The sequence below is a fragment of the Amblyomma americanum genome, chromosome 10 (genome assembly GCF_052857255.1).
Source record: "Amblyomma americanum isolate KBUSLIRL-KWMA chromosome 10, ASM5285725v1, whole genome shotgun sequence".
NCBI classification, from domain to species: Eukaryota; Metazoa; Arthropoda; class Arachnida; order Ixodida; family Ixodidae; genus Amblyomma; species Amblyomma americanum.
This window is the reverse complement of record NC_135506.1, coordinates 434,770-447,350: the sequence shown is the minus strand read 5'-3', so window position 1 is coordinate 447,350 and position 12,581 is coordinate 434,770. Positions and strand designations below refer to the sequence as shown.

The 12,581-nt window shown below is 46.6% G+C and overlaps 1 protein-coding gene across 1 annotated transcript in view; it reads left to right on the top strand.

Annotated features, from left to right (window-relative positions):
• The window catches only part of LOC144107181 (histone-lysine N-methyltransferase SUV39H2-like), a 133,729-nt gene that overhangs the window by 82,570 nt on the left and 38,578 nt on the right, over positions 1–12,581 (top strand). The window contains exon 8 of the mRNA XM_077640186.1: positions 11,876–11,977. Within this exon, the coding sequence (XP_077496312.1) occupies positions 11,876–11,977 (102 nt within the window). The remainder of the gene's footprint in view (positions 1–11,875; positions 11,978–12,581) is intronic.

The following is a 12,581-nucleotide window of genomic DNA, read 5'->3' as shown; positions in this document are numbered from 1 at the left end:
TTCACCCTCCGCTGCACTCGGTTACCCCAACAATGCCGAGCCACACCGCTCAACATGGGAACAGGCGCCTAAAAGCTATGCTCTTAAACAGCGCGCTTTCTCGATGCAATTGTTCGGGGGGTTGGTTATCGGTTCACATCAGAAGTCATGCGGGAAAGCCCACCTGAGGAATTTGCGTATGAGGTCTAACATAGCAGAGTCTGAATCCTATCTGTCCATGCGATAAACACCAGAGAAGAAAGCGAAGAGGATGCATTGGTAGTGTTTCCTAGCACTTTAGACTCGATATTGTCCTTTTGCTATGGTTGAATTTATGAAAGCCTGAGCGTTGTACGAACATTTTCGAATATCAATTTCTCGAATACAAATATGAACCATATGTCAAACGTTTGATTCATATTCGAAATTTTAAATATTCACACACCCCTACTTTTATGCCAAAATTCAAAGCTGATTGGCATTTTGTTTTAGCACAAATAAATTTTAACATTTCTCATCTTGTGACCTCAAGTGTGATGATTTCTGTAGGCAACCCTGTGTTTTTGATGTCACAAGCCACTTTCTCATTGATACTTGCCCTGTGCTTGCTGTGTGGCAAAATGCGGACCTTTTGTTTTGTTATTTTTGGAGGAGCCTGTTTACAGTCTATTGTTTAGCCATTGAATGTTTGCGTGTGCATTTTCCCAGTTGGGTGCAAGCTCCACCACTTGATCAAATGTAATGGCGCTGGTGTTGATCTTCTGCTAGAAGTGGGATCACGTGTCTCCTCTTTACTGTGCACTGAGTGCTTGACAGAAAACGTGCGTTTTAGAAGATAAGGGTTCTTTTAGTTTTTCCTTTTGCTTGCATTGCACATTTTTAACGATTATTGTTGTGGTGACAGTGGCAGGTTGTTTATGCTTCTGCCTCAGTGGTTTATTGTTCAGTGCTGCAGTGCCAGACGTCCTGCACAGCGGAGCCTGATGTGAGCTTCAGTTTCTACCTGAAAAATAGGAAGCCACATGCAGCATGAGTAGTCAAGCTAAGGATGTGAAAAGAAGCAAATGCACATTGTCGTGTCTGCAGCTAGCATTTCAAGGAGCACATTATTGGAGTTCTCACTAAATTGCTTGGTAAGTAGCGGGTAATGTAGGAGGAACTGGCTGAAGCACACCTCTACAAAGTTTGCGCTGCGTCATCCCCACCATCCTATTGCCAGCTTTAAAATACAGTTAGACCTGGATATAACGAAGTTGAAAAAAAGTCCAGGATTTTTCGTTACATCCAGGTTTTCGTTACATGCATTTTTTGCAAGAAGGCCCGAAAGACAATGCAGAACGGAATCCACAATAAGAAATAAATGTAGGCGAAATCACCTTGAAAACGTTTACACAAAACCCCATTACTCGAAGTCATAAACACGGAGAAAGGTTCCGCGATCGCGCTGATAGTGTGACTGCCGCATTAGCCACTGTCACCTCCGCTGCGGCTTGCACAACGCTGTTGCGAGTGGGGTGGGGAGAGGGGCACTGGTCGGGCTAGAGAGCATGTGCGGTCGCACCGGGAGGCACATGCTTCTTCCCGCATGCTCCCTCTCTGTCTGCCCACCGCTGTTGCCGCAGGAAACGGACTCATTGCCTTGTGTTGCTGGCATTCTCCACTGTCCCCGTTCCCAACGCGTGAGAGCGATCGGCGCTGGAATCGTGAATAAGTGTACCACACAGCGGCAATGAGTGTGCACTGCTCGTGTCGTGTCATTTTTCGCTGCTTTTGAGCATGAACTGTTGTAGCGCCACGTGGTATGGCGTTCCAAAAGCGAAAGCAACAGAGATGCGCCGGCGGCGCTGGAGCACGACGCGTAGACTCAACTGCGATTGCCCGCTGCATTCGTTGATGTTCCTCTCATGTCAGTTGGTGCTTTATCATCGTGAAACATTTCTCCCAAATTTCGTAACTCAGCACAAGCTAACAGATGGTCGGCTTAGCAAGTTCGTTCTATCAAGGTCAACCGCTGCTGCTGCACGTTCGTTACATGGAGGTCTCAAATACACGCACTTCAATGGGGGCAGCGTTGGGGAATTAAAGAACTTCGTTACATTGAGGAATTCGCTATATGGAGGTTCGTTACACCCAGGTTTAAGTGTAGTTTGGTACCAGACAACCAGCACTGCATCTACTGGCACTAACCAAACACGACTGGCCTGCCTATGACCTGTGCTGCATCAGTATCTGTTAACCTTGTACACAGCTCTGCACTTGCAGTGTAGCAGTTAACTTTTCGCCTTGATTCAGTGTCCGCTTACCTCTGGTTGTTGGTATAGCAGCTTCTGTGTTGATCATTCTACAGCAGCGACACATGCATTGAATGACAAGTGTGAAATGTGGTTCATTAAAGAACCATTGTAGTAGCAGGTAAAATTCACTGCGACAGCTGGCTCACTTCTTGAGATTCTTCCCAGAAGATGATTGGAACAAAAACAGGACTGCAGTGCCATAAAAGTGAACAGTAAACAACCTGAGATGCATCCCACACAGGAGAGCGATGCATGTGAATCCTAGTTTATGTGGGTGCTGCTGAGAAATGGTGCCAAGGTGTGCAGTTACCTGTCGATCATTTGTGATGTCATTTGTGGGCTTCCTGCTTTTTTGCCGTTTTATTATTGTCTTGTCCATTCTTTTGGAAAACAACTTACGGAAACTAAGAGACATACCACATGATTGCGAAGGAACCAACGCTGATAAAAGGCAAGCAGCTGCACATACCGAAGTTGTGAGATGACGAGATACGCTGGCACTAGTGGCAAGCAAGCCGCAGAATTGTCAAGGTGGATTGCATAAGAGCCGCTGGCTGCTACTGTCAGGGAACTCGAACATACATATTGTTTTATTAAAAAAACATTTTGCAACAAAATGCACTGAATGAAAACATTTTTTTAAAAATGAGTACCGTATTTCCACGATTGTAAGTTGACCCCCCATTGGTCTTTAATAATAGAACATGATAGCATTATCCTGTGGCCGCCACTTATCACCAGCTGCTATCGGCTACCGCGCGCGGCCGTGTTCATGGGCACATTCCAAAATAAAAATGTATCAGTCATTGGACTACTCGTCCACACTTGCGCCATCATTCTCACTAGCGCTGCCGTCATGATCGCTGCTGCAGTCCCACAGCACGTCGTTTTGACGTCTTCGAGCAGCGAAATCCCCCAATTCGCAAACAGCCGCATCACGTTATCACGTGGAACTGCTAAAAATTTTGCCTCGCTGCAGCTGCCACACCTGTATCACCCGGTTGCAAATGTCGAACTTGCAGCCCGGCGCAGTTGTTCATTTCTTCGGTGTAAAGAACGACAGCCGTCTTAAATGTAGCCGTGAATGAGCGCCGATCGCTTACCGGACGCAGAGCTGCCTGTAGTAGTCAAATGTGCCAGAGCCAAAGCGACACTGCGTGAGCGGCGTCTGCTCTTCCGTCGGCTGTCGACACTCCCTGCCGCCGCTGCCGTTCAGAGTGGCGGTGCCACCGAGATTGGAATAACGGCTCTTCCATCAACTTTTGTCGCTCCCTTGAGCGTTCAGTGCGCAGTGGAGGATGCCTATTAAGCGTAGAAGGCAAACGTGCTATCAGGCTGCCGCCGCTTAGCAGCCGCAATCTGTAGCCACATGTGGGGTACCGGTTTGCTTCTTATTGACAGCCGCCATCGGCAGCCGCGTGCGAGGAGGGGACGCTGGTTCTGCGCGTTGACATAGCAGCTGCTCAAGGCCAGCACCAAGAGCGATGCGACGGAGCCGCGCAGCAAAAATGCAACCACCCTGTAGCACGCCTGACATCTTGTTTGTCTTGCCTTTATTTATGTTGCCATAGTTTGGTTTCGATTGTAAAGCGACCTCCCACTTCAGATTTTCAGATTTTGAAAAATAGGTCTACTTACAATCGTGTAAATATGGTGTTTTAAGTTGTGTTTTAAATTGTTGTAAATTACAAATATGGAACCAATTATTTTTAGGGGTGCGCGAATATTTGAAATTTTGAATACGAATCGAATATGTTCAATATTTGATTCATATTTGTATTCGAGAAATTGCATTCGAGAATTTCCGAATAGTATTAGAAAATTCCTGAAAACTCGCCAGCGATTTTATACTGCTCCGACTTTCATAAATTCACTTGTGGCAAAACCACAATATCACCAAATTATCCACCGGTCTGTGAAAAGAATACAAAAGTTCTGTTCTCTATCTTCTCTATCGTTCTTGCGGACCGATCGCATTCCACTGCTGCCAGGCTTGACTTGGTGTGAAAGTCCGCAAGTGAGTTTTCCCACATACCACATATGAAAACTGTTCCGATGACTAGAGGCACTCAGTGTGTATACCTAGCAGGTGTCGTGTAGTCACCGCTTAAAAGCAACAGCTGTGCAGTCGCAGTTAAAGGCAGCACTTGGAAGCCCCACGTAAAGGTCTCACACACCCACAGATAGGTCGGCACCACATGGAGGTCTGCTCCCCCATTTTACGATCTCCATTTTTGCAGGAAGTCGACTCAGCTTCAGTGAGTGTGGCAAAGCTTCAGTACACACTCGTAACGAAAGTCACGATGACGATAACAACTGCTAGGCAGTCAGAATTTTTACCTGAATATAAAATAGTCACAATAAGCACAATATGAAAGTTATTTAAAGTAATGTCAAAATTATTTTGCGGAAAATGACGCTGTTGTTGGTTGACAAGTCAAAGTAGTCGTCCTAAACATCTTATAATGAACTGCACATCTCCAACCAAAAATTTTAACTTTAACCCAACGTTTCGAAGCAGACTCGGCTCCTTCATCAGGGGTGACTGAGGGCAGTAGCTAGCGTCTTTTAACTATGGAGGGGGTGGGGGGGTCAAAGGAACGACAGCTGTGGCGTGAAAGGCGCGGGGAGGGGGGTTTTGGCTGTTACTCAACCACGGTGTAAGAATAACATACTCAGGTGTTGACACTCTCCCCCTGCCGCGCGCGAGAGGGCACAAATGTTCTTGGGGGGGGGGGGGGGTGTTTTGGAAACTGTTTGCTAGCTTAGAGGGCGCTGCGAAAGGGGGCTCGGTCTCGGTCCGGCATGTTGCGGCACTGCGCACGTGTTTTTGCGACATTTTGGTGTATGCGGCTGCACTGCTGTGCTGTTTTAAACAAGTTCCTTTATTTTTCACCAACACCTTGTGTTTGGCTATTGTCGGCAGTGTAGCCCAATCTTCCAACCAACCAAGCCACTAAGCCCACAGCTGGTGAGTGCTGCGCTGAGTGCTGCGCAATGGGACGAAATTGCTTCGTGCCGAACTGAAACTCGGGCTACCGGATCTGTGCGGAGCGTGTGCCACTATTCAAAGCTCCATCCGACAATGTTCGTTTGGAGAGGTGACGCCGCGCGATTCTGAGGGCAGACCGGACGTTAATGCCCACTGACCATGTCTGCGCCAAGCATTTTGCAGAGGACGCGATATCCCGGGCGTATTACGCGGAGCTCAATGGAAAAGTGCTACTTCACACGGAAAAGAGGCCCGTGCTTTCCAGAGATGCAGTTCCTGCGTTATTTCCGAACTGTCTCAAGTATCTGACGTGGCCAGAGAGACATAGAAAGCCACCTCGGAAGAGGAAACCTCTTGCACAAGCATCTGCACAAGTGCATGACAGTGTAAACTTCTGAGATGGTGACTTCCTTATATTTTCACCTCAATATGAGTTTCCAAAGCGTACTTGGCTGAATGCTGACTCCTGCATACTTGAGTCCTTCAAGAGCCATTTAGCCTCCAGTGGAAAGGAGTTTATGAAAATTACGCCTGTTCTATGATAATATGCATCGGAATAAAAATGCCGTTTTCTCAAGCTTTCGTGTTAGGTTATGGACCATGATTCGACGTGCCCTTTCATCCCGCCTGATGCATTTCCAGCGTGAGAAACTTTTTACCTAATACACAGTCTCTTCACAACTTGAGTAGTAAATAGCAGCGCTATACTAGTGGGCTGCATCTTGAAAATTGCACTCGGCAAAATAATGCTTGAATGGCCTTCATATAGAGTGAATAAGCAACGATAAACGTGAAGCAAAAACTTTCCGGTGCAATAATTTTCTGCCCTTGTGAACGGAAAAGGGCACGATGATATTTTCACGCCTTATTGCGATCTGTCGATGCTGGCAAAGCAACCAATTCTTTCGGTGCATAGTTATGCCATTCTTTAATAACTGCTGTAGTGCCGCAAGCAAGCATTGTGCAACGTGTCAAGCATGGCAGCCTTCAAGTGCACTTTCGTCCAGGACTGGACAAATCGGGAACATAACCGAGATTGCAGCCTGGATTAGGTCCATTAAAAGTAATGCGAATGCAGCGTGCTGTGTGCCATGCAGAAAGAAGTTTTTGCTCAGCAACATGGGAGCAGGGAGTTTCTGTTAACAAGGAATGTCTTGTTACAAATCAGATGGAGCATACTTTGGTCACCCAACGAATCGTCTTATGATGCCGGGTCGTTGGCTGGAGTGGTTGCCAGTGTACTACTGACCAAGAAGATGCTCCAAATGGTCCATGGGGTGAACATACGCTGGAAAGAGGAGCTGTAGAGGATGAGAACAGAAAGGGCCGATGCACTGAGGAAGCAACGGGAAAGGAAGCATGCCGCCGCTTCTGTGAAGGAGCTTGAGCTCTAAAAACAGTGTTGGCTGGTGCCGAGATCCAAGCGCGCCTCATCCAAACGAAAGTAAACTCTCTAAATCTGCATTTTGCTTCTGGTGAAATAAATGTTTTGTAATCCAATCTAAAGCAGTGAAACAACACTGAAGCGTTTTGCACGAACTGAAAGTATGTCAGAACGGTTGAGGTTGACTTTCCAGTGTTCCATTGTGATTTGTCGCTCTTTTAGTTGTCTAAACTACCTTAGATTTCAATAATCTACGCTTCATCTGAATAGACTTTATATCTATGAGTGCTGAAAGGGAATCTCATTTGTGATGCTAAAGTTCGGGTCCTATACAGTGCGGTTACTATCAATAGACAAATGGCTTACATTCGAAAATATTTGTTTCCGCATGCATCTTCCTTTTATTTTGTATTTGAAAATTTTCGTTTCAATTCACAGTTTGTTTTAGCATTTTTTCGAAGATATTCAATTTGTTATGCATTTTGCTAATCTCTCTCCTTTCTTTTTAAATGAACTAAACACTACTCCTTACTATTCAAATAGGATTAAATCGTTGTCTTTATTTTTTAACATGCTTACTGGAGAGTGATAGCATCAGGTGGCATTTTGTCAGCCCGTTTTAGCATATAAGAAAGTACTGTGTCAGTCAGGGAATTTACAGATGCATTCAGGGAAAACCTGTAAAACTCAGGGAATTTGGAAACATCAACTTTGTAGACACCCTGGTTAAACAACCCCAGGTGGTTGAAATTTCTGGAGCCCTTCACTTCATCGTCCCTCATAGCCTGTGTCACTTTGGGATGTTAAATCCCCATAAAGAAACAAAAAAAAACGGACTGTAACACTCTACCAGCCAATTAAAATCTTCAATTTTATTAAGCAAGCTTCGAGCATTTATGTTCAAAAGTGTTAGTGTCTCTTGATACATGAGTCGCTCTGTGTGCCTACATGCTTTGGCTGGAGGAGCATTAATAGTTGTGTCGTGAATGTCATCCCGTGTGTTACGAACACTGTGGATTATAAGGGAGTCGTACTCTAATCTACTCTGCTTCGCGAATGTCAATGGAGTGCTTCAACAGAGCCTTTTGAATTTACTTGACACATGTGGAAAAGTCTTCCTTTATGCATGTGTCAGATCCTTTGAGTTTACTGGCATTTCTAAGGATAGCAAGCTTGGCTCTGAAGTCCAGCAGCTTGAAAATGACAGGCCTCACCTTTTGTTTATTTCGTTTGCCAAGTCTGTTGCAGCGCTCAATGCCTTCACATTGGATTCCGAGCTTGTATGACAGCAACTGTGATAACTGAGCTAACAATTACTCAGACGCTTCACTTGCTGTTTCATCCAAACCATGAATTATAAGGTTGTTGCTGTGGGATCTGTTTTCAAGGTCACCATTTTTGAGATGTGCAACAGCGTTAAAGGGTATCATTTACTTTGGAAGCCAACGTAGTCCAGAGGAGTGAAATCATTGGTGGTTGAAGTTTTCGATGCGTTGCCTCCTGTCGAGTGACAGCTGATACCAAAGGGGCACCACTGAAAACGCAATCGTCTTGAAGGAGTTTCAAAGGTGGAATGCTGATGAGGAAATATGTTCCAGATAGGCTTGCAGCTATCTGCAGAAAGAAGTATACGTGCTTGTAGTAACTGTTCGCCATGCCACTGCCAGACCCACTGATGAGTATCTGCTGGAGCATTGGATTTATATCCCGCCACATCTGTGTCGTTCCGTTGTTATGCCATGTGCAGTTCAGAGGAGTGAAATCAGTGCGGTTGAAGTTTCGATGCGTTGCCACCTGTCGAGTGACAGCTGATACCAAAGAAGGACCACTGAATACGCAGTCGTCGTGAATCAGGTTCAAAGTTGGAATGCTGATGAGGAAATACGTGCTGGATAGGATCGCAGCAGTCTGTAAAAAGAAGTATACGGTGCTTGTAGGAGCTGTTCACCATGCCGCTGTCAGACATTCTGCTTCCAAAATGTGTGTGGTAGGGCTTTGCTCACTCTGGAAACGTGCGGAATTGCCGCTCGGGTTTTGATTGTATGCTTATCTGCTTTCATGGCTCGAACACGCCTCTCGGCTCTTGTCGGAAAATGCCCTGGATAACATCGATCGACTGCGACAACGCCACTAAAAACGTAGCTAAAAAGAAAAAAATTGGCGATGGTTTAGCTCTGGTTAATTCCAGTAGAACACGTTCTTGGGCAAGTTGGTTCATAGCTTGAGTAGATGAAGCGCACAAAAAACACAGCACACTGGAAAAGAAAGACACGAGACAGGCGCTGAGATCAACCACATCTGCAGAAAAAACACAACCTAGTGAGTTGTTCTCTCGCAGAAATTCAATGATTGCAAGACTGACACGAGACTGCAAGAGTGCAAGACACGAGACTGCCTGTCTCGTGTCTTTCTTTTCCTGTGTGCTGTGTTTTTTGTGCGCTTCATCTACTCAAGCTCTGGTTAAACCTGGAGTGACGCGATGGCTACAGCTGGCCAAGTGGAACTTGCTCAGTTGAATTGCAGTCAGTCTTTCACCGCTACGTTGATGATGATGATGATGTCCTCAGGCTGAATCTCTCTGGGCGTTCTTTCTTCATCTGCGTTTCACTTGACATGGCGCATGCGTACAGCGGTTGCAACTCTGTTTCACCGGTGCGCCGCGCCGCCGGCAGCAGCAGCTGCTCCGTACCACGTGACCAACCATGTGACCAATGTGGCGCCGTGTCGCTGGCACCTGCTGCACACCATGTGACCAACCACGTGGCGGTGGCAGCGCCGCCACGCTGAAGGCTCGGAACGCACCGTAATGTAGCTATCGCTACAAAACATGTTGTCAAGGCTGCTACTGGAATCATTGATCATTCAGGCAACCACTAACACTATGAATAGGACAAATGGAAATCTGCCAGCAATCTACTTGCGCTCATTACATCACATACTGCATACTTAAAGGATGACTGACCCTTGGCCACCTCAGTGATAAAGGAACCCATACAGGTTCCAAAACATCGAATTATAACCTTGACATAGTCAGTGACCTTCAACTTGTTCACTAACAAATTTATCACAAGGAAAGTAATTTGTTGGTTTATCCTATGTTAATGTTTGTTCTTGGAAAAAGGCATCCAGCAGTGGAAAGAAATTGTAGTGACACTGTGCTCAGCACTTCTTAGGCTGCATTTCAGTTCTTTCAACCTAGGTAACTTGATGCTCTGCTCAGTAATCCTCTAGAAAAGAAAAATGCTGCCAATATATGCATGTTTCATAGCTTTGTACCTGCAAAAAGAATTTTTTGCCTCCCGTTGGGAACCACAGAAGCCGGAATACAGTCAAACCTCATTAATTCGGACTTCAAGAGAGTGAAAAATCGTCAGAATTATCCGAATGTTGGATTATCAAATGGCTCCCCAAAAATGGCCAAAAACAATATGCATAAAAGTAAAATTTATTTTGTTGGAATCTGGACAGTTATTATCGCTTTTCAAGACAAAAGCTGCACATCAGCGGTTTTTCTCAGTTCCTTCAAATGTTTTAATTCGTGCACACTAGTGGTAGGGTCGGAAGCAGAGCAGCTGCTGAATGGTAAAGGTCCAGCTTCTTTCAGTGCGCGACATGGCAGCACTAGAGCTCCTCCACATGTTGCATTGCACGTGAGGAGGTTTCACCACACAAACAGTGAACAGCACGTGACTAGCATGGAGTTTCGGCATGCTGGAAGAGCGAAAATATCATGCGGATGGAAGCGAGGGAAGCGTGCATTGGTATTGGAGCAGCAGGACACTTTCGAAAATTAAACAAAAAAGATTAGCGAAAAGGCAGTCGTCGTACCAAACGGAACGTGCCTGCGCTGGCTCGCTGATATGTGCAGCCGATAGCCGCCGCTGCTGCTGTGGGCTGACGGTGAAGCTCTGAAAACAAAACTACACGGCCGGACTCTATCTCGGCCTATCGATGGGAACCTCCCAACCATCAACACGCCTGCCTTGGTATGCACATCGGAGGGATGCAGGAGACAATGTAAAAATTTTAGGACGCTTAAGCTTCGCCTTTAAGAGTGGAACGCGACAGCATGTTGCAGCGCTGCGAGGGAGTCCACGGAACGCCATCGCCTGTTCGGCGCGACGCCTTGCCCGTTAAATCGCTCTGCTACGTATGGTGAGACGGACGCGTGGGGCGGCAAACCACGTAGAAGCGCTGCCAGGCGCCTTGCCAAAACGCGCGGGACTCAAGTTGCAGTTGAGTTCGTCTGCACATCGTTCTCAACAAACCCGATGCCACGAACGCCAGCATAGTTTCCGCACCGAACGAACGGACAGCAAGCCGCAAGCTTCGTGGTGAACGCGCTTTGGATGCGCGCTGCGTTGTTGCGTGCCCGCACGGCCCCACTGCGGTTGAACGAGGCGAGCGGGAGGCGCTGCCGTCGCGCGAGTTGTGATTCTTGTGTGTCGTGGAAATGGGGACACAGCGCGTGCATTTCTCTCTCTTCTGAGGGGATGGTCGCTGCACTGTGGGGGGAAGTGGGAGAGAAACGAGGGGAAGTGCCGGCAGTGGGGAGAGGTGATTAGAGTGAGCGAAGGAGCCACGCTATCTGTTGGGGCAGTGGCGTACATTGCGAGGAAGAGGATTTTTAGCTCACGGCCAACGCCGTCAACCGCGGCTTTTCTGCTAATATGTGATTCAGGCCTGTGGTTGAATACCTTGACGCCTCACTTAACCGATGTGAACCCTGCAGCGTCCGAGGGACTCTGGTGGCAGTCCGAATTATCCGAATTTGTGAATATTATAGGGGCTAAATTAATCGAGGTTCTAGTTCAGTGCCATCATGGCCCCCTGTGGACTTGGTTGCTTATAGCATTAACTGGTTCTCCTAGTTTTAAATGTGACATTAGCTGTCCTTAACTCTGTATTATCCTGAACTGAAGTTTATTTTTGTTCGAACTTCCAAATCAAAGGTTGCAGGACGATATCAGTCCACTGATTTCTGGCTTTCAAAGGAGCGAATCAAACTTTAGTTTTGTTGCGAAGATTATTTCTAGTTTTCATTCACTAATAAGCCTGGCTTGGTAGCAGTATATAGCAGTACCAGTAGCAGATGACGTGTGCAGTGTCTGTGCGAAATGTCTGACTGCAGCACCAATTTTGCTGTCGTGAGAAGCACTTGTGCCCACCTAGGCAACCGTCTCACATAGCATGGAGTTGAACACCAAACCCGTTTTCCTCTTATAGATACCACTGACGATCTTCAGGACAACAAATGGACGTGGCTGGGGGGTCCGAACAGACCAGCGCATAAGCAAAGGCACATTCGTCATGGAGTACCTTGGTCAAGTAAGTCATTATGGGATCATGCACACGTAGACTTTGTGTGAGTTCAGTTTTAATTTTTTATGTTGTCTGACATTTGTAGGGCTCAGTGGTCCTGTTGCTAGACTGGTGAGGGTGAAGGCATTTTGGACATTGTCATGTCAGGCAACAATAGCCTCTTTGTTGTGGTGGTGGTATTCTGTGCTAAAGTTTGTCCTCGCACTCCATCTTGTTCATTCTGCAAATGGGTACTGCCTCTTGCGATGCCGATTCCATGCTCAAGTAGCAACTGTGTGTTCCCCTTGACGATATCCTCTGCTACCATAGTAGTCCCCACACTTATGGAGACCAAGGTGTCGAAACGGGGTAGCATGCTAACTTGGTCAAGCACGTTCAGTGCTGTGTGATGCTAAGGGGTAGTCTTTGAGGTTATGGCATCAGACATCATAAACGTGATGGACTTAAACTGAAGGGCACCGATCACTGAATGTGCTCGCTCAGGAGGCCCACGTCTAAGATCAACATTATGAGAACTCTGCTGCAGGACTGCAGAGCTTGTAGGATAGTTACGTCCGTTGACTATTACCCATGTGGTGCAACATCCTAGTGGCATAATAGAGTGACCTCC